Raw genomic sequence first — 21314 nt, 5'->3', positions numbered from 1 at the left:
TCATACTTCTTTCAGCATTTAGTCGGATGTGAATATTCCTTTTAGCTATCGACTCGATAGTTATATGGTTAACTATTGCAATTAACGATATTTCTCACGTTGAATCTGTGGTGCGTTTTTCATGTTGTTAAAGTGTCGATTCGAATCATAAAGTTCAAAATCAAAATAAAGAGGCAATGTTTGAATGTAAAGCAGATTATTTATGTAAAACAGACAAAGCCTTGCATGCCATTTTGTCATGTTTATTCAGGGACTACACCGATCTTAGCTACTTAGTTTCGATTGTAGCTTACAATGATCTTAGCCTACAATCGCTTTGTGCAAGTGAATGACGATTGTAGCCGAAGCCTAAGATCGCGATCTTAAGGATTTACAATAATTGTAGCGCTAAGATTGCTCTGTGCAAGTGGACCCTGGTGTCAACACTGATTTTCAGAGATCTATTCATATATTTTCCATTGCTATTTTGCCTTTTACTCCCAAATGAATCTGTTTCGACGGATAATCGGGACTGGTTATTCTGTGGCCTTGACGTTTTATATTCGATGGTTTTGTAATCGACCAGACCGATGACCTTTCGTTTATTGTGTGACAGTTAGATGAACCTTGTGGCGAAATAAACGTCAGATTCCAGGTTATTTATAAGCTGCAGTGAAGGGGTAGTGTATCCTGTATTGAAAACAGTATCAAGAAACAGGATGGGTCAACCTGGCGCTGCGTCATTGTACATTAAGTCAACAGTGTTGTCTCTATTACGACATCAATGCTTTGCGCGTGGAATCATGTTTCCAATTGTGGATTTTTAACAACTCGAATATTTTCAACAATATGCATAATAAACTCAAACAATGATAGTTTAAGACCTTTGCGTCTTTTACTCGTAAACAATATTCAACGTGCTTAAATCTTGTCAGTATGGAACGACACAACTGTCTTTGACAATGAAACTGTTGTAGGGAGTCCGCATAGATAGATAGTTGAAACTAGAATGCATCAACCTTGACCGAATCGTAATCTATCAGTAGTATGTCTACGTCTTATCGTACAGACATCACTGTGACACATCACATGATCCTTCATCACTACACACTTATATCATCCTCGCGAGGCAAGAGACTTAACTGACTGTAAAAGTCAAGTTTCCACTCTTGCCGAATTTGGCTGGTATTTCTGCGCTCGATCGTATCGCCACCGGTGGCTATCACGAGTTATGTTTTTCTATGTCCCTCCTATTGACCAATCAGATTCCACTTGTCATATAACCCGCATATGGTGAAGGCGATCTGATTGATAATCAATATCAGCGTTGTAATAAAACGGGTCTTTCTTACTTCGTGAAGTGGATCAATCACGTGAGCACTTTGAATTAAGACATGAAAAGATTTGGAAAATAAAGTTGTCAGTACATATGTTTTGCAAATCCTGCAGTTGCCCGAAATCTGCACAGCAGTTTACGAACCGGATGTCGATTTCGTTGCGCGATTTTGATTGGATTATACATAATATAAACTCTTTGGTCCAGCCAAAATGTAACTCCAGGATTCCAACCTAGCTCGGCAAGGATGGAAACTGGACTTTCATAGTCAGTTAATTCCCTTGCCTCTGGAAGATGCACTTATATGTACATTTCATCACTATCCACAGCACGTTAACCATTACAACATCTTCGTTGCTGTAGCGTTTCCTAGTACGTGTGAAGGAACGTGTCTATACACCCTGTGGGGCGTTTTAAGGTACGCTATTGATGACACTGTACTGACAATTGTCATCACAGGGGCACACGGAGGAAGACGTTGGTTGCTCACGTGTTACTGGAATGTCAAGACCACGCCCCAGCCCCGGCTTGGTTAAAACAAGAATTGCAGTTAGATCCGCTATCTGTCATAGATCTCCTAAAGCCAAGAGATGCAATAGTGAAGGACAAACTAATTCTATTTCTGAGAGATGAACAGCTGCTCGAACATATATAAATAGAGCAGCCAAAGATACAAATGAAATTATATCAATACAAAAACAGAAATTCTGTGAATACCAAACTCACAATAGATATGTGTACCCTACTCACACACATGAGTCCCAAAGAGGGACAGGTCAGCCGAAATTGCGACCTCTTAAACACTTAATGCAACAACAGCACTTAATGCAACAACAACAACAACAACAGACGTTGGTCTTGTGCGAACACGATAGCATCATTCGACGCATCTTCGTCGTAGCGGAATGCAATGGTAGTGAGTTCGAACCCCGTATTCATCCAGATTATGACAAGTAATTCATGTATGGTTTTTCCCTTCACCAAACTCGTCTTCAATTCGGCGTCCAGCAACAGATGCTTGTCGTAAGAAACGACTGAATTCATCTTGGGGTCAGGATCTGTGGATTGGATGACACTGAATCCCAATTGTGTAGATCGATCCTTACTTCTCAATCACTTCATGGTCACAATTAATTATTTACAGACCGTCATCCAATTTACTGAGCCTGATTACACGATCCGACCTAGGACCCCCCCCCCCCCCCCCCCCCCCCCCCCCCCCGGTCCTGTATACACCTGTTGGTGCCCCTCTAGAATGCATATTGTAATTGTTGAGTTCACACGATGAACACACGACAGTAGAAATAGAAATTCAAGTGTCACAACATAAGATTCCAACATAGCATTATTTTTTGCAGTCGTGATTTAAATCTGCTACACGACACTTAATAACTTTGTTTCCTAAAAACGACGACATGTTGAGACCCCCTACTGACCATTATGTAAAGATATAAGAGACTTACTTTCTGCTACATATTTCCTAGGGCATGTCTTATGACGTGTGTTGAAGCGAGCTGCCATGAAAGCAACACAAAACATTCCGGAAACAAATTAAAGTGAGGTGAGGCGAGGCGAGGCGAGGCGAGGCGAGGCGAGGTGAGGTGAGGTGAGGTGAGGTGAGGTGAAGTGCGGTGAGATGAGGCGAGGCGAGGTGAGGTGAGGTGAGGTGAAGCGAGGCGAGGCGAGGCGAGGTGAAGTGCAGTGAGGTGAGGCGAGGCGAGGCGAGGCGAGGCGAGGTGAGGTGAGGTGAAGTGCAGTGAGGTGAGGCGAGGCGAGGCGAGGCGAGGTGAGGTGAGGTGAGGTGAGGTGAGGTGAAGTGCAGTGAGGTGAGGCGAGGCGAGGTGAGGTGCGGTGAGGTGAGGCGAGGCGAGGTGAGGTGAGGTGAGGTGAGGCGAGGCGAGGCGAGGTGAGGTGAGGTGTGGTGAGGCGAGGCGAGGCGAGGTGAGGTGAGGTGAGGTGAGGTGAGGTGAAGTGTGGTGAGGTGAAGTGCGGTGAGGGGAGGTGAGGTGAAGTGCGGTGAGATGAGGCGAGGCAAGGCGAGGCGAGGCGAGGTGAGGTGAAGTGTGGTGAGGTGAAGTGCGGTGAGGGGAGGTGAGGTGAAGTGCGGTGAGATGAGGCGAGGCGAGGTGAGGGGAGGTGAAGTGCGGTGAGGTGAAGTGCTGTGAAGGGAGGGGAGGTGAGGTGAAAAGCGGTGAGGGGAGTGGAGGTGAAGTGAAGTGCTGTAAGGTGAGGTGAAGTGAGGTGAGGTCAGGTGAAGTGCGGTGAGGTGAGGTGAAGTGCAGTGAGGTGAGGTGAAGTGCGGTGAGGGGAGGTGAGGTGAAGTGCGGTGAGGGGAGTGGAGGTGAAGTGCGGTGAGGTGAAGTGAGGTGAGGTGAGGTGAAGTGCGGTGAGGTCAGGTGAAGTGCTGTAAGGTGAGGTGAAGTGAGGTGAGGGGAGGGGAGGTGAAGTGTGGTGTGGTGAAGTGAGGTGAGGTCAGGTGAAGTGCTGTAAGGTGAGGTGAAGTGAGGTGAGGGGAGGTGAGGTGAAGTGCGGTGAGGTGAGGTGAGGTGAAGTGCGGTGAGGTCAGGTGAAGTGCTGTAAGGTGAGGTGCGGTGAGGGGAGGTGAGGTGAAGTGCGGTGAGGTGAAGTGAGGTGAGGTGAGGTGAAGTGAGGTGAGGTCAGGTGAAGTGCGGTGAGGTGAAGTGCAGTGAGGTGAGGTGAGGTGAAGTGCGGTGAGGTGAAGTGAGGTGAGGTGAGGTGAAGTGCGGTGAGGTCAGGTGAAGTGCTGTAAGGTGAGGTGAAGTGAGGTGAGGGGAGGTGAGGTGAAGTGCGGTGAGGTGAAGTGAGGTGAAGTGAGGTGAAGTGAAGTGCGGTGAGGTCAGGTGAAGTGCTGTAAGGTGAGGTGAAGTGCGGTGAGGTGAGGTGAGGTGAAGTGCGGTGAGGTGAAGTGAGGTGAGTTGAAGTGAGGTGAGGTCAGGTGAAGTGCGGTGAGGTGAGGTGAAGTGCAGTGAGGGGAGGTGAGGTGAAGTGCGGTGAGGGGAGGTGAGGTGAAGTGCGGTGAGGTGAGGTGAGGTGAGGTGAAGTGCGGTGAGGGGAGGTGAGGTACGGTGAGGTGAGGTGAGGTGAATTGCGGTGAGGTGAGGTGAGGTGAAGCGCGGTGAGGGGAGGGGAGTGGAGGTGCGGTGAGGTGAGGTGAAGTGCGGTGAGGTGAGGTGAAGTGCAGTGAGGTGAGGTGAAGTTCGGTGAGGTGAGGTGAGGTGAAGTGCGGTGAGGTGAGGTGAAGTGCGGTGAGGTGAGGTGATGTGAAGTGAGGTTAGGTGAAGTGCATTGAGGGGAGGGGAGGGGAGGGGAGGGGAGGTTAAGTGCGGTGAGGTGAGGTGAAGTGCGGTGAGGTAGGAGGGGTGGGGAGGTGAAGTGCGGTGAGGTGAGGGGAGGGGAGGTGAAGTGCGGTGAGGGGAGGTGAGGTGAAGTGCGGTGAGGTGAGGTGAGGTGAGGTGAAGTGCGGTGAGGTGAGGTGAAGTGCAGTGAGGTGAGGTGAGGTACGGTGAGGTGAGGTGAGGTGAATTGCGGTGAGGTGAGGTGAGGTGAAGTGAAGCGGTGAGGGGAGGGGAGTGGAGGTGCGGTGAGGTGAGTTGAAGTGCGGTGAGGTGAGGTGAAGTGCAGTGAGGTGAGGTGAAGTTCGGTGAGGTGAGGTGAGGTGAAGTGCGGTGAGGTGAGGTGAAGTGCGGTGAGGTGAGGTGATGTGAAGTGAGGTTAGGTGAAGTGCATTGAGGGGAGGGGAGGGGAGGGGAGGTTAAGTGCGGTGAGGTGAGGTGAAGTGCGGTGAGGTAGGAGGGGTGGGGAGGTGAAGTGCGGTGAGGTGAGGGGAGGGGAGGTGAAGTGCGGTGAGGGGAGGTGAGGTGAAGTGCGGTGAGGTGAGGTGAGGTGAGGTGAGGTGAGGTGAATTGCGGTGAGGTGAGGTGAGGTGAGGTGAAGCGCGGTGAGGGGAGGGGAGTGGAGGTGCGGTGAGGTGAGGTGAAGTGCGGTGAGGTGAGGTGAAGTGCAGTGAGGTGAGGTGAAGTGCGGTGAGGTGAGGTGAAGTGCGGTGAGGTGAGGTGAAGTGCGGTGAGGTGAGGTGAGGTGAAGTTAGGTTAGGTGAAGTGCATTGAGGGGAGGGGAGGGGAGGGGAGGGGAGGTTAAGTGCGGTGAGGTGAGGTGAAGTGCGGTGAGGTAGGAGGGGTGGGGAGGTGAAGTGCGGTGAGGGGAGGGGAGGGTAGGTGAGGTGAGGTGAGGCGAGGCGAGAAGGGACACCGGCATTAATCCTACACTTTAACAAAAATTATAATTTGTTGGTGACAATAATCACGGCTACAAGACACAGCTCTGTCCTGCCAACAAAATGCTAAAGGTTGTATGCCACTGAGAAAGTAAGACCCCTAATAAACACACACACACACACTCTCTCTCTGTCTGTCTCTCTCTCTCTCTCTCTCTCTCTCTCTCTCTGTCTCTCTCTCTCCATCAATCAATGTCTCTGTGAAATGTTCATGCGAAGCACAAATTTCCACAGCATGCATTATACTGTAGTTATAGATTACAGACAGGCTAGCCCACACAATGTATAAACTACTTAGTAATAAATTTAAGAGAGCGCCAGGATTGTCGTCCTGATAAGATAAGTGTTTATTTATCAGCACTTCCTGGTTGGGACGTTGTTATGTAGATGGTTGCCAAGGGCTGCATGTCAAATGTCGTATGCAGGAAAGCAATCTTCCATACAAGGTGCTCGAAATGTTTTCCTCTGCGTTTAAGCTGTAGATTTCCAAGATACGACTCAGATTAATAATTAATCAACCAAATCAACAGACCATGGCAATACAACAAATATTTTTTTATTATATTTAATATAATATATTTTTAATATAAACTAAAGAAAATATTGGCTCACTTGGAAATATGAGTAGGTAAATCATTTACGTTTGTACTAATGTATTTACTTTCACAATTTATAATAATGTAAGAAATGCACAAACATATCTATTTATATACGTACACCTCAGAGTGTTATGGTATCACTTTAGACATGGCCTACTAGTTTCTTCACTTACTGTGGAGACCGCCTCCGTGGTCTAATGGTAGGAGAGCTGAAGGTCCGGGGTTCGATCCCCGGCCGCGTCATACCAAAAGACGTTAAAAGATGGTACTTGTTGTTACCCCTGTCTGGCGCTCGGCATTAAGGGGGCTAAAACAAGGACTGCCTCGACAACGTTACCGCCTTATACCGACTACCACAATCTAGCACAATGGTGTTTGTTTATTTAACGCTGCGTTCAGCAATATTCTACCTGTTTACAAATAATCGAATCTAGACCAGACAATCCCGTCAGCCGCCTCCTTCGACAAACATGGATTGCTGAAAATCAATTCTAACCCGGATCTTCACAGGGCATGTAATAGCGACATGTGATATACACACACATATTACACACATGCATATGTCGACATGTATTCGACACATGTGCATCGAGTCGGAATGTTTCAGATACTTCCCAGAATCCCACTGTCATATAGGTTGGTGAGGTGAAATGTGGTTTACCGTCGCGTCCAAGATTATTGCGACGTGCATGTGTGTTTGTGTGGCTGCTTGTACTGGTCAGGACTGATACCGATTTATAGTGCTAGCTCACTGAGATACCATGCCGCAGTTTAACATGAATACCTCACTCAGACACAGTATACTGACTCCGAGCCGGCCAGTCCTTGTTGGCGAGCCCTTAATGCCGAGCGCCAGACAGGGTAACAACAAGTACCATCTTTTAACGTCTTTAGGTATGACGCAGCCGGGGATCGAACCCCGGACCTTCCGCACTCAGGGCGGACGCTCTACCACTAGACCACGGAGGCGGTCTGTCATAATAAAATGTTCTAACAGGTATGGTTGGTCATTGGTTGACTAGCTAGCTGTTTAACAAACCCTGGGTCGTTGCTAAACAGTAACAGTAACGTGTTCCTTTGAACTTACACAATTAACGGATCACCGACCGAACATTTTTCTTTGCTTAACTCACCAACCCCCAACCCCACCCCCAACCCCCGCTCCCACCTCCTACCCCTAGTCATGTTTCCCAGAATCCGAGACCCCGTTTCTTGCTAAAGGAGATTATCATGATAACACCAACAGGCCGTCAGGTTGAAATATATTCTGTATTTGTCAATGGATCAGGATATCATCAATACAGATCAGTTCAAAGATGAGACACGCACTATAGCTATTCAGGCATTCTTGTACGGGTCGATTTCAGAAATTAGAATTGACATGTATTGTTCAATCTTCCATAACTCAATGTCTATTCAATGTTTTGTGCTTCCGGGTTCTACAGGTCAGTAGTCACTGACATGACGTTTATCTAGGGTGTATTTGATGAGTAGTGTTGTGGCAACTCGGACTAGGTGCAACAGGCCAATCACTGCACATAAGTGATAGATATACACTCATAGTACTGCCGCTTATCATACACAAACTTCGAGCCATAAACTGCATTCACTCGACAACACATAAGGCATCTGGCTGGATGTGGTAGAGGTATGTATCTTTCCGAGTATCGCGTTATGAATTTGTATGTGCACAATTATAAAAGTATAAAAAAGTGAAAATCATCACTTTAAATGTTAATTCAGTGAACCTCCCGACAATGGATTCAGGCATTGTATGTTTATGATTGAGTTTAAACTTTGACATTGTACATGTTGCAAATCAGATTATGGTATTTCCTTAATTGAGATGTGTCAGAGAAGCGTTAGCAGTCTGTTTCAACCAGAAAAACATATCAACACATAAATAATACTCAATATGTCGTAGTATAATATTCCATAAATGCTTTATAATTGTCATAGTAATGAACTATTCATGTATATTTTTCTGCTAACTCAACTCGACCTCGATATCGCGCTACTTGTTTTCGTCACTGTAATTTAACAAGCAGATTATAATTGTGGTTAAGCTGCAATAGGTCGACTTACCCTCCAGTGTTCACAACACGTTAATGAGCCTGCTTGTCTCCCCTAACACGGTAACACAACCTCCCGCAGAGTTTTCCTATTGTAAATCATGTCATGAATATCATTATTATTTTCAAAAAGCGTGTTCTTAAAGAGGTACCTCACGTGGATAAATTGACAGTCCCTGCAAGTTTCATTCGCGTCACCAGCAATACATTGTGTAGATCGGCTGCCTGAAATGTAATGTGTTATCAGTCTATCATTTTCGTTGATTACACAGACGCAATACATGTCCGACTCCAGTAGACATTACACAGGAGAAAACTCATCACAGGGCATTTGTTTGTTTGTTTGTTTGACCAGACAAACCACTGATGGATATCACGAACAGTGTCCCATGTCGTCGGTGACTGTCACGCAATCGGCCGGGTCACCACTCCTGACAACCAGACACCTCACACGACAAGCTCACGTTGTGGGGGGCTTATGTTTACGGACCCCACACGAAGACAAAATGTTAATCCCAACAATGAAATGGATCATACATTATTATACGAGGATGACGGTTATAAGGGGCTTTAGCGTGAAATTCGGAAGTCATTTGTGATGTACATGTGGCTGCTTGTAATAGTCCGGACTTAGGTCGGATCTTATTGCTAACCCACTGTGATAACATGTCGTAGTTTAATATGAATACCCAACTCAGACCTTGCGATGACTCCGAGCCGAGGCAGGTTAACAGCAAGTGTTATCTTTTAACGTAGTTTGGTATGACGCGGCCTGATGATTGATTCATGGACTTACCCACAATTCTAGGCTTGACAGTATCCAGGTAATTGCGACTCGCGGTCTGTGTCTCTTGTTTCGTGTTTTTCTTGTGTATGTATGTATCGACTAGAACCCGAGGTCCCCCCGGACTCACCTGACTATAGGGTGTGGATGGTGATTCAGATAGCTGTACAGACTGTAGGGTGTGGATGGTGATTCAGATGGCTGTACAGACTGTAGGGTGTGGATGTTGTCTCAGCTGGCTGTACTGACTGTAGGGTGTGGATGCTGTTTCAGCTGGCTGTACTGACTGTAGGGTGTGGATGGTGATTCAGCTGGCTGTACTGACTGTAGGGTGTGGATGGTGATTCAACTGGCTATAGTGACTGTAGGGTGTGGTTGTTGATTCAGCTGGCTGTACTGACTGTAGGGTGTGGATGGTGATTCAGCTGGCTGTACTGACTGTAGAGTGTGGATCGTGATTCAGCTGGCTGTACTGACTGTAGGATGTGGATGCTGTCTCAGATGGCTGTACTGACTGTAGGGTGTGGATGGTGATTCAGCTGGCTGTACTGACTGTAGGATGTGGATGCTGTCTCAGATGGCTGTACTGACTGTAGGGTGTGGATGGTGATTCAGATGGCTGTACTGACTGTAGGGTGTGGATAGTGTTTCAGATGGCTGTACTGACTGTAGGATGTGGATGCTGTCTCAGATGGCTGTACTGACTGTAGGGTGTGGATGGTGATTCAGATGGCTGTACTGACTGTAGGGTGTGGATGGTGTTTCAGATAGTTGTACTGACTGTAGGGTGTGGATGGTGTCTCAGATGGCTGTACTGAATGTAGGGTGTGGATGGTGATTCAGATGGTTGTACTGACTGTAGGGTGTGGATGGTGATTCAGACGGCTGTACTGAATGTAGGGTGTGGATGGTGTTTCAGATGGTTGTACTGACTGTAGGGTGTGGATGGTGTTTCAGATAACTGAAATGACAGTCGGGTGTGGATGGTGTTTCAGACGGCTGTACTGAATGTAGGGTGTGGATGGTGATTCAGATGGCTGTACTGGCTGTAGGGTGTTGATAGTGTTTCAGATGGCTGTACTGACTGTAGGGTGTGGATGGTGTTTCAGATAGTTGTACTGACTGTAGGATGTGGATGGTGATTCAGACGGCTGTGCTGAATGTAGGTTGTTGATGGCGTTTCTGATGGCTGTACTGACTTTAGGGTGTGGATAGTGTTTCAGATGGCTGTACTGACTGTAGGGTGTTGATGGTGTCTAAGATGTCAGTACTGACTGTAGGGTGTTGATGGTGATTCAGATGGCTGTACTGACTGTAGGGTGTTGATGGTGTCTCAGATGGCTGTACTGACTGTAGGGTGTTGATGGTGTCCCAGTTGGCTGTACTGACTGTAGGGTGTGGATAGTGTTTCAGATGGCAGTACTGACTGTAGGGTGTTGATGGTGTCTCAGATGGCTGTACTGACTGTAGAGTGTTGATGGTGTCCCAGATGGCAGTACTGACCGTAGGGTGTGGATGGTGTCTCAGATAGCTGTACAGACTATAGGGTGTTGTTTGGTAACCGCTTGGTTGCATACATTTGTTATCACATATTTCAGAAATTATCTCTCGACTATGTTCGACAACAGCCATAAATTCTTTGTTTCAGGTTTCATTATGGGATGCATGAAGTCGAAACAAGTCGGCGTGGAAGAACAAAGCCCCGGCCGAGCAGAACCGACCCCCGCCCGAACAGATCCAACACGCAACGACCCCAACCCTCCACTGAAGCCCCCTAAAAAGAAGAAGTGTGATGCGGTGCCTTCTCCGGAAGCGTTTGCTGCTATTGATGCGCATGCGCTAAAGGTGAGAATAGACGGAGGGTGAGTTTAAGTGACTATATTCGTGAAAGATGCCGGTCAATGTACCGTTTCTCTGTTGAATGAGAATCAAATATATATCCCTAAAAAATTTTGGGGGTCTGCAAGAATGTTTATGTCTGCAACACGTAACACCAAAACACGTCCTATTGTTTGCACGTGCCTCACGCAGTAGCGCCACACACATGCGTTGGGTGTCATTCCTGATTTTGACAATTTTCAAGGAAGATCGATCAATCTCTGTGGACCATTATTTATGTCAGTCGTATTGATTCTGCTTATCATACAGTTATGATTTACTTGACTCAATTCATTGTTTGTGAGAGGGGGTCAGGTGGCCCGGTCGTCTAAGGCGCCGCGATTCGCTGTACAGAGTTACGCCCCTTGGGCACGCCAGAAACCTATGATTGTGGGTTCGAACCCCGGCTCGCCCCGATTATGTTTCTAGTTTTGTCAACACCATACCCGTGCTCGTGGGTTTCACCGAAAACGTTTGTTATATATATATATATATGGTAAACGTCTGAGACCTGTATGACTTCGGGCTTTCCTCCCACATTATATAACTGGAATACTGTTAAAAGCAGCGTTAAATCCAACTCACTCACTCACTCGCCTATCAGGTCTGTCTAGAAACGTATATACATTCTGGCAGCAGCGACAATTACGTATGACGTACTCTCAGAGGACAAACAGGTTACAGGGTCGGCCTGCAGGGTTTAACACGACTTTTAACAATATTTCAACTGTATCATTATTGGCGGAGTGAGCTTAAAGTGACAGATAACGGATCGTGATTATTACGATTCTTGGATTCGAACTCAGAACCAGCAGATACTGGCAAGTAAGTTTGTCCTGTCGATATCCATTTCTGGAACCTTTAACAACTGCTAACCTTGGGCTGTGACATCCGGTTTAAACAACGGACACTCCCCAAACCGTAGAATCAAGTTCCTGATAATTGAATAACTATAATTACAGTGAAACCGTTAGAACGGACTATTTGTCCATGAAGCCCGCTTTCAGGGGATTACTGAAATGAACGTCTTCATTCATGCATAGATCTGGAAAACGGGTTTATCTGTTGACCGTAACGGTACTGTGCGGTGTAACTGCATGTCTGTTCTTTGTCTAGGCTCCGGCCAGTGCTCGCTCATCCGTGACCTCCCTAGCACAGTACCTGGTGAAGCCAGCTCGGAATGACATGGAGAAAATCCGGGCCTTCTACAGATGGCTTGGTGACAATATCAGGTGCGTTCGGTACAGGTTTGTTGTGTATAGTGGTTGTTTGTTTCTTGTAAAACTCCATACTCAGCAATACTCCAGCTTTATCAATGTTTGAGTCTAGACCAGATATATCTGTAATTGACATCACAAGCATTGATCTATGCAATTGTTATACGATGTCATGCATCAACCAAGTCAGCAAGCCCCATCCGATTCTGTCAGTGGCCTCTTACGACAAGCATCGGTTGCTGAAGCCAAATTCTAACCCGGATCTTCATGGGGGCGATCCATTATGTCGTATGGTACAACAAGCACAGGATCTTTTCTAACCAGGAATCCAAAAGGTGCTGTATGTTATTTAAATGCATCTTATTACTTTCATTACAATCCGCTGAGACCCAGGGTAGAATAGATCTTCAGCAACCCATGCTTGCCGTAAAAGGCGACTTGCTTGGCAGAGGCCACTGACTGGATAGGGTGGTCAGGCTCGCTCACTTGCCTGATGCATGTCATCGTATCCCAATTGCTTGGATCGATGCGCATGATGTCTCTCATTCCATTGTCTGATCCGGACTCGATTATTTACTGAACGCTGCCATAAAGCTGGAATATTGCTGTGTGCATCATTAAACAACAAACAAACACACTTCCTTTACAACTTCTAATCGTTTTCTACATGTCTTAAAGCCCCCTTTACACAAGGCTGCGACCTTTATGTCACCTTAAAGCGATCAAAAACAGGCCAGGACGCTCAATGGTCGCCTGTACCCAGAACATCATGTATCTATGTAACTGCGCCAGCAGTTGTTCAGCAGTAAGTGCTCGAGTTGTTCAGCGTCTGCAACCACAGTGAAACAATGCAGATACAAACCCTCTATTTATAGGCAGACTGTGGAGGCATTACAGGTAGCTCAAAGGCGGCAGAAAAGAGGCAGAAGCATTGCCATGGTGTCTCAAGGGTTACCGTGGTCGCCGAATGGAGACACAGCGGTCGCCACCTCCCGTGTTCCACCTTGGAACGACCTAGGCAACCATTCCAGGCCTCCTTTGAGCCTCCAACGACGACCCGGCAAATTTTATGGTCGCACACGGGAGGCACAAAGGTCGCCATCCTGTATAAAGGCCCAAATAGGTATGCGGGCAAAATGGCATGCGCACTTCGTCCTTTATTATCTCATGTGCTTATTTCTTTGACAGTTACGACGCAGCCGGGTTCTTTAGTGGCAACAGTGGCTCTCAGGACCCCGATGCAGTGCTGAAGCGTGGATCTAGTGTCTGCGAAGGATATGCCAGACTCTTTCAATCTCTCTGCGAGTAGGTCATCCTCAGGACATAAACATACTGCGTTTTCAATTATAATATAAGTTAACTGTAGCGACCCTTAACTAGATGTGAAACAAAAATTTCAAATGTTCTCAATTGCAGTATGACAAAGTAAAATATTTTGAGTAAAGCAACATTTGCTGAGACCGACCAGTGAAGACCCGGTAAGAGAATAGGTCTTCAGCAACCCATGCTCGCCGTAAAAGGCAACTATACTTGTCGTAAGAGGCGACTAACGGGATCGGGTGGTCAGACTCGCTGACTTGTTTGATGCTGGCCATCGTATGCCAATTAGGATCGATGCTCAAGATCACTCGATTGTCTTGACTAAATTATATGCAGATCGCCGTCATATAGGTGGAACAATGCTGAGTGCGTCGTCCAATAACAGACAAACAAATAAATGTGTTGAGTCCAGTGTTTGAGTTGGTAGGTGTTCTGAATCGAGTACAAATCGATAGGAGCCGTTACTGAAAGTATCACGTTGTGTAAGCTCAAACATTAGGGCATGACAGACAGGCATTGGAAGTCTATCATACCTACATCGTAAGCCATAAGTAGGGCACTCATAAAGGATATTATATACACACCTTGCAAGGATAGATTAGTTCTGCACTACACGTCGCTGTTATGACGTGGCACCGCTGAATGTGTCAACAGAACATGGACAAGCGCCAAAATTGTAATGTCAAAAATGAGTAATTGAAACACAAGTTATGACAAGCACACAAAAGATATAATTGACTATTTCTTCTTTCGAAAAAAAATACGATGTTCAGAACATGTGTTAACACACCATATCTAAGCATTAGATAATCCCGTGAAGATCCGGGGTAGAATAAATATTCAGCAACCCATAAAAGGTGACTATGCTTGCTGTAAGAGGCGACTAACGGGATCGGGTGGTCAGGCTCGCTGACTTGGTTGATGCATGTCATCGATCCCAATTGCGTGGATCAATGCTTATGATATCAACCACTGGATTGTCTGGTCCAAACTCGATTATTTACAGACCGTCGTCATGTGGGGTGTTTAAACAACAAACAAACAAACAAACAAAGCATACAAATGCAATGCATTCCTAAATCTCGTTAACACGTTTTATGTTTACCTTTATCGTTACAGCGAATGCAAGATACCTTGCAAAAAGGTCTCTGGTTTCTCCAAAGGGTTCGGCTACAACCCAGAAAATCCCTTCACACTAAACACGCAAACGGACCATGCGTGGAACGTCGTGTATGTTCAGGGTGAGTGGCGCCATGTTGAGTGTACGTGGGGAGCCGGACACCTGAACAACGACCATAAGTACGAGAAACAGTTCGAAGAATTATATTTCCTCACTGATCCTGAGGATTTTGTCATCAAACATTTTCCATATGCTGACAAGAATTTAGAAGCCAGTATCCCTCTGCAGCTGTTGAAAAAACCGTTATCTCTCGAGGAGTTCAGCAATGCTCTTTGTCCAATGACCAGTGGTATCAGATGGGGGTTTGAATGTACGAGCCACAAGACTCAAGTGATCACAGTAGACAAGGAATGTGAAATCAGCTTCAAGACTCGAAATGTAAAACTCAGTGGAATATTGTGTCACTTGAAGGAGAAGAACACTCAGAAGGAATACAGCCAGTATGTCCTCTTAAGGAAACAAGGAGACAAGTATACAGTAAGAGTTACTCCACCTGCCGAAGACAAATACAACCTGGGGATCTTTGGCAAGCCAGAATCGTCATCAGGTACCACACACCATTCACTCATCACCTTTGTTTTACAGTGTCAGTCTGTTGCCAAAGATCTGCGTCCATACCCTATGAAGCAGGGATCTTGGGGTGCAAGTCAAGACGCCATTCAATATGGCTTCACCAGCGACATATTGGGAAAGGATGTTCTGACTACATCGACTGGCGAAGTAGAACTCAGGATCAAGACGTCGAGGCTTGTCCCCATCTCACTGCGTCTTGAACAAGCAGACTCTACTCAGACTGACCTTGATCGATATGTATTTGGCTTTTATGAGGGCAATACTCTTGTTCTTAAAGCAAGAGTACCCAATGTTGGCTTTTATAAGTTAACACTATTTGGAAAACATCCCGAGAACTCAGAGTCATCTTCGTTTGACCATGTTGCTGACTTTTTGATCGAAAGCAAAAAAGCTGTAAGCAATGTTCTCCCTTTCCCCGGTGCTTACACTGCTGCTCAGAAATATGGCTGCCATCTGCATGAGCCTCTCTCTGGGGATCTTCCAGCCAATCAGGATGTTCGACTTAAGCTAAGCTCAGATAGTTTAACTAAGTTAATGGTCAACAAACAAGTGAAGGAGAAGGAAGGTAAAGAGTTCAACTTTACCTTTAAAACGCCGTCAAAGGGAGAAGAGTTAAGTGTGTATGGTACCTCTGGCGATAGTTCTAGCTTTGATGGCCTATACACGTACAGAATTGTGTGACTCTGAATTTACTCAAAGGTGCATTTCAACATCGAACTAGCTTAACGCTGACAGCCTTGACCGCTTGATGAGGTCAAGAAGCAGATTAGGTCTGTGATCACTTCCTTCAGTAGAAAAGAAAGCACCAGATTTGTGTTTGTTTTTATATATACATCCAGTAGTTACTAAAATATATCAACAGAGAATATATTTGTTGAATATTACAGACAGTCCGTCCAGATGTTTGATGCGCATTCATGTATTTACTGCAAACTGACATATGTTCCGTTGGTGTGGAGGTCTATCTAGCAGAGGAGTCCACCATACGACTCAACCATAATCATGTGACGGGCGGTCGGTTAGCCTAGTGGTTAAAGCGCTGGCTCGTCACGCCTAAGACCCGGGTTCGATTCCCCATATGGGTAAGATGTGTGAAGCCCATTTTCCGGTGTCCCCCGCCGTGATAATACTGGAATATTGCTAAAAGCGCAGTAAAACCATACAAACTCGCTCACCCTCTAATCATATGTATATTATCCACTATCGCACTTTCGACTCATCGACCTTAATTGTTGGGTATGGTGTGGAAATGAAATCTTATTCCCGCTTGTATGAACACATCTTAACACGATTTCTTTAAGTTTTGTTTGTTTCTGAAATTAGGCCGGTCTTGAGGGCCATCATGATCCCCACCATACCATGTCCACTTTCAATAAGACGAAATATTTAGCATGATCATGAAACGATTGCCATGTGTCATCACTATGGGTGAGTCGAATTGAGTGAGTCAGTGTCATGTATGACGTTACAATAAACAATAATTGATAAAATGGTTTCAGAGTTGTGTCAATCCTTGTATTCATTTAACTAACTAGGGATATTGCTTAAAAAGTAGTAAATCTGTTTATAGTTTATGAAATTGCCATTATTTGATATACAGTTAGTATTACGTTAGGTTAGTGTTAGTGTTAAGGGTTAATTATAAGGGCTAGTTATATTTCTTGACAGAGCATATTTTGTAGCTTCTTATTTAACGCCACACAAGAGATGTCGTTATCATGGCGCAAGAGAGGGGTCACACAAATGATGCCAGAAGGGGATGTCGCACGGGGTGCAAGAGAGGGGTCTCCCACAGGGTGCAAAGAGAGGTGTCACTAACAGGGTACAAGAGAGGGATCTCCAACAGGCTGCAAATGAAGGGTCTCCCACAGGGTGCAAAAGAAGGGTCTCCCACAGGGTGCAAAAGAGGTGTCGCCATTAGGGTGCAAAAGAGGGGTCTCCCACAGGGTGCAAGAGAGATGTCGCCATTAGGGTGCAAAAGAGGGGTCTCCCACAGGGTGCCAAAGTGGTGTCTCCCACAGGGTGCAAGCGAGGTGTCAATCAGAGTGTGAAAGACAGCTGTCACTCACAGGGCGCATGGAACGGGTCCTTCAAAGAGTGCAAAAGAGGCCATTATTTGATATACAGTTTGGGTTACGTAAGGTTAGTGACCGGGTTAAGGGTTAAGAGAAGGGTCCCTCAAAGGATGCCAGAGGGGGGGTGTGAGGTGTCACTCACAGGATGCAAGAGTGGTGTCGCCAACAGGGTGCAAAAGATGTGTCACTCACAAGGTGCAAGAGAAGTGTCTCCCACAGGGTTCAGGGAAGATGTCCCCCACAGGGTGCAAGAGAAGGGTCTCCCACAGGGTGCAGGAGAAGTGTCACTCACAGGGTGCTAGACAAGTGACTCCCACAGGGTGCTAGAGAAGTGTCTCCCACAGAGTGCCAGAGAAGTGTCTCCTACAGGGTGCAGGAGAAGTGTCTCCCACAGGGTGGAAGAGAAGTGTCTCCCACAGGGTGCAAGAGAAGTGTCCCCCACAGGGTGCTAGACAAGTGTCTCCCACAGGGTGCTAGACAAGTGTCTCCCACAGGGTGCAGGAGAAGTGTCTCCCACAGGGTGCAAGAGAAGTGTCTTCCACAGGATGCTAGCTAGAGAAGTGTCTCCCACAGGGTGCAAGAGAAGTGTCTCCTACAGGGTGCAAGAGAAGTGTCTCCTACAGGGTGCTAGACAAGTGTCTCCCACAGGGTGCTAGACAAGTGTCTCCCACAGGGTTCAGGAGAGATGTCCCCACAGGGTGCAAGAGAAGTGTCTCCTACAGGGTGCTAGACAAGTGTCTCCCACAGGGTGCTATACAAGTGTCTCCCACAGGGTACAGGGGAGATGTTCCCCGCAGGGTGCAAGAGAAGGGTCTCCCACAGGGTGCAAGAGAAGTGTCACTCACAGGGTTCAAGAGAAGTGTCTCCCACAGGGTGCAAGGGAGCTGTCGTTATCATCGATAAATATAGGGGTCTCGCACAGGGTGCAAGGGAGCTGTCGTTATCATCGATAAAGATAGGGGTCTCGCACGGGGTGCAAGAGAGGTGTCTCCCATAGGGTGCAAGAGAGGTGCAATAGATATTTTAGCATTACATTATCCCATTCTTTTTCGAAATTCGGAAATTTTACAATAACCAATCAGTAACAGTGTGTATGATAATCTATGCAGCAACATATTAACGATAAAAATCCTGCTCACCATAATTAAACACATTAATTAAATAATTTCCGTGGATTTTTCAGAATAATGCATGACAAATTCCATGCCCCATGTACAAACACTTTTGTCATGATTCCCCATGATGATCTTAAAATTGCACGTGCATAAATTCCCAAGGCATTGTTGCAAAGTCAGTCTTTGTTCATTTATTATTTCCAACATGTCACATAGTAGTCGGTGACGCACGGGAACTTTAATCCGCCAGTATGTATGTTCTGAAGGCCACTGACAACCTCATTAAAAATAGGGGGACACGGGTGGCCCAGTAGTCTGAGGCGCCGCGATTCGCTGTGCAGAGTTGCGTCCCTTGGGCACGCTGAAATACTGAACACCGATACGACATTTCATTCAGGTTTTAACATGAGGAAAGTGAAGGATCTTTGTCCATTGTACAATTCCGACTATATCATAAGAATGTGCTGATGAATAGTGATGATACCAGATGTTCGCGAAAAGTTGAGTGTAGAATGACCCACCGCTGGCACCGTCACAAACACATGCAAAGGCAAGTCTACTGTTCACCTGACACGGAATCATATGGTACACGTCAAAATGATTTGTTACTGATGCGACAAATTAAAAAAATGTCCTCAATATGTGTACTGTAATACGTTTTTTAAAGCTTTACAAAGGTCAAAATGTTGCGGATGTTATTATTGGGGGAAAAAGTAATAAAGAATGTGTTGTAAAAATAACAAAATGAAAGTAAAGAATATAAATAATCATTACATAAAAATGTAATCCATGTATGTGTTTAAAATGTAGAACCACATCACATACATCACAACAAAAATGGTGTAAAAATATTTTGTTTAATGTTACACATTGTAATAAGTTCACATAAAAGATATGAACACGACCATATCCTGCATCAAACTTTAGATATACTTGTAAAAATCATCAACGGATTCGCTTAATTCAGAAATCTGTTTGCTTGGTTTTTCCTCGACCCTGATAAAGAGATTTATCGATCTGAATACCACATATGAACTTCATATCACAAGTCAATAAAGGCAAGCCTACCTCTGTGAACGTCTACCAATATTCATATTTGAACGTAACATATGCTCCTTCGGAAAGTGACCCATGAAGATTCGGGGTAGAATAGGTATTCAGCAACCCATGCTTGCCGTAAAAGGCAACTATGCTTGTCGTAAGAGGCGACTAACGGGATCGGGTGGTCAAGCTCGCTGACTTGTATCATGCATGTCATCGATCCTGATTGCTTGATTGATGCTCATAAAGTCAATCAATGGATTGCCTCGTCCAGACTTTATTATTAACAGACCTTCGTCATATAGCTTGAATATTGCTGAGTGCGGCGTTAAACAACAAACCAACCAACTAACTTTGGAAAGACGTATGGTGTCTTTATAACACTTCATATGCATTCTGTCCTTGTATGTCTGCGTACAGATCCCATGGTGACCCCATGCTTGCCGTAAAAGGTGACTATGCTTCTTGTAAAAGGCGACTAACGGGATCGGGTGGTCAGGCTCGGTGACTTTTTTGATGCATGTCATCAATCCCACTTGCGTAGATCGATGCTCATGATATTAATCACTGGATTGTCTGGTCGAGACTCGATTATTTACAGACCGCCGTCATATAGTTGGAATATTGCTGAGTGCGGCGTTAAACAACCAGCCAACAAACCCATGGTGACCCCACATCTTCCAACATGGATGCAGCAGGTGCGCGCCCTCCAGTGAAGAAACAACAGGTCCTGCAGCTGAGGCGGATCACTCATCCCACTTCCATCAATGTCATCCTGAAGTCATCCATCATCTGAACATGTACGTCGGTCTGGGACTCCCAGTTGTGGGAAAGTAAGCGAATGTGTCGGTAACAAGGGTCACGCGGGTACAGGGGAGTCGGGATGGTGCTGCACGTCATAACGTCCAGTCTCCATCTTCACTCTTAAACGCAGAAGGGAAGTTGGACAACCTTACGTCCTCGGACAAGTGACGGTTCCCTGTCATTATTTGATCTCGGTCCAGTTCCCGTTTCTGACCTGAAGTAGAGACACTTATATGATTCACTACGTTTATGGGGGCACGGGTATCCTAGTCGTCTAAGGTGCCGCGATTCAATGTGTAGAGTTGCGTCCCTTGGGCACGTCAGATTGTGGGTTCGGATCCCCGTTCGCCCCGAGTCTGCGCAATAACCAGGCTCGTAGGTTTCACGGAAGTGGTAAACGTCTGAGACCTGCATCACTTCTGGCTTTCCTCCAACATTAAGCTGACACGCCGCGATATAACGGGAATACTGTTAAAAGCGGTGTTAAACCCAACTCACTCACTCCCTACGTTTACAAAGTAAATACTTCAACAACTTCATAGGTCAACCAAATGATATAATTCTCGTATCGTTATGTTGGGAGGCATTCAAGCCTTATCATAACATTACGACATAATATTTCTGCAATTAGAGAAAGTTGCTAGATATCTATAGATTGTTTGTTGTTTAATGCCGCACTCTGCAATATTCCAGCTATATGACGGCGGTCTGTCTAGACCAGACAATCCAGTGATTGAGCATCGATCCAAGCAATTGCGACCAATGACATGAATCAACCAAGTCAGCGAGCCTGACCACCCGATTCCGTTAGTTGCCTCTTACGACAAGCATAGTCGCCTTTTACGGCAAGCAATTGAGATCGATGTGACATTTCAATGATTGACATCACGAGCATCGATCTGCTCAATTGGCATGACATGCATCAACCAAGTCAGCGAGTCTGACCACCCGATCCCGTTAGTCGCCTCTTACGACAAGCAAAGTTTGCTGAAGATCAATTCTAATCGGGATCTCCACGGGTACGTGTAATTAGTGGCACCTGGACTT

The 21314-nt window shown here is 46.0% G+C and overlaps 1 protein-coding gene across 1 annotated transcript; it reads left to right on the top strand.

Annotated features, from left to right (window-relative positions):
• Positions 1-9083: 9083 nt before the first annotated feature.
• Positions 9084-16113, top strand: LOC139448369 (kyphoscoliosis peptidase-like). The gene is made up of 5 exons (XM_071229908.1): positions 9084-9104; positions 10713-10909; positions 12059-12174; positions 13348-13464; positions 14599-16113. Exons 2-5 carry the CDS (start codon positions 10721-10723, stop codon positions 15911-15913), a joined length of 1737 nt encoding a protein of 578 aa, XP_071086009.1. The 5' UTR covers positions 9084-9104; positions 10713-10720; the 3' UTR covers positions 15914-16113.
• Positions 16114-21314: the final 5201 nt, after the last annotated feature.

The sequence above is a fragment of the Haliotis cracherodii genome, unplaced genomic scaffold (assembly GCF_022045235.1).
Source record: "Haliotis cracherodii isolate W230 unplaced genomic scaffold, xgHalCrac1.p SCAF_7, whole genome shotgun sequence".
NCBI lineage: Eukaryota > Metazoa > Mollusca > Gastropoda > Lepetellida > Haliotidae > Haliotis > Haliotis cracherodii.
The sequence above is the reverse complement of the archived record's forward strand: the minus strand, read 5'-3'. Positions and strand labels throughout refer to the sequence as shown.

Bases quoted from the DNA above. Each gene is read 5' to 3' on its own strand.
- LOC139448369 (XM_071229908.1), top strand. From the start codon at position 10,721: ATGGGATGCATGAAGTCGAAACAAGTCGGCGTGGAAGAACAAAGCCCC. The intron at 10,910-12,058 runs GTGAGAATAGAC...TTCTTTGTCTAG, and splicing joins TTGATGCGCATGCGCTAAAG to GCTCCGGCCAGTGCTCGCTC. The intron at 13,465-14,598 runs GTAGGTCATCCT...TTATCGTTACAG, and splicing joins CTCTTTCAATCTCTCTGCGA to CGAATGCAAGATACCTTGCA.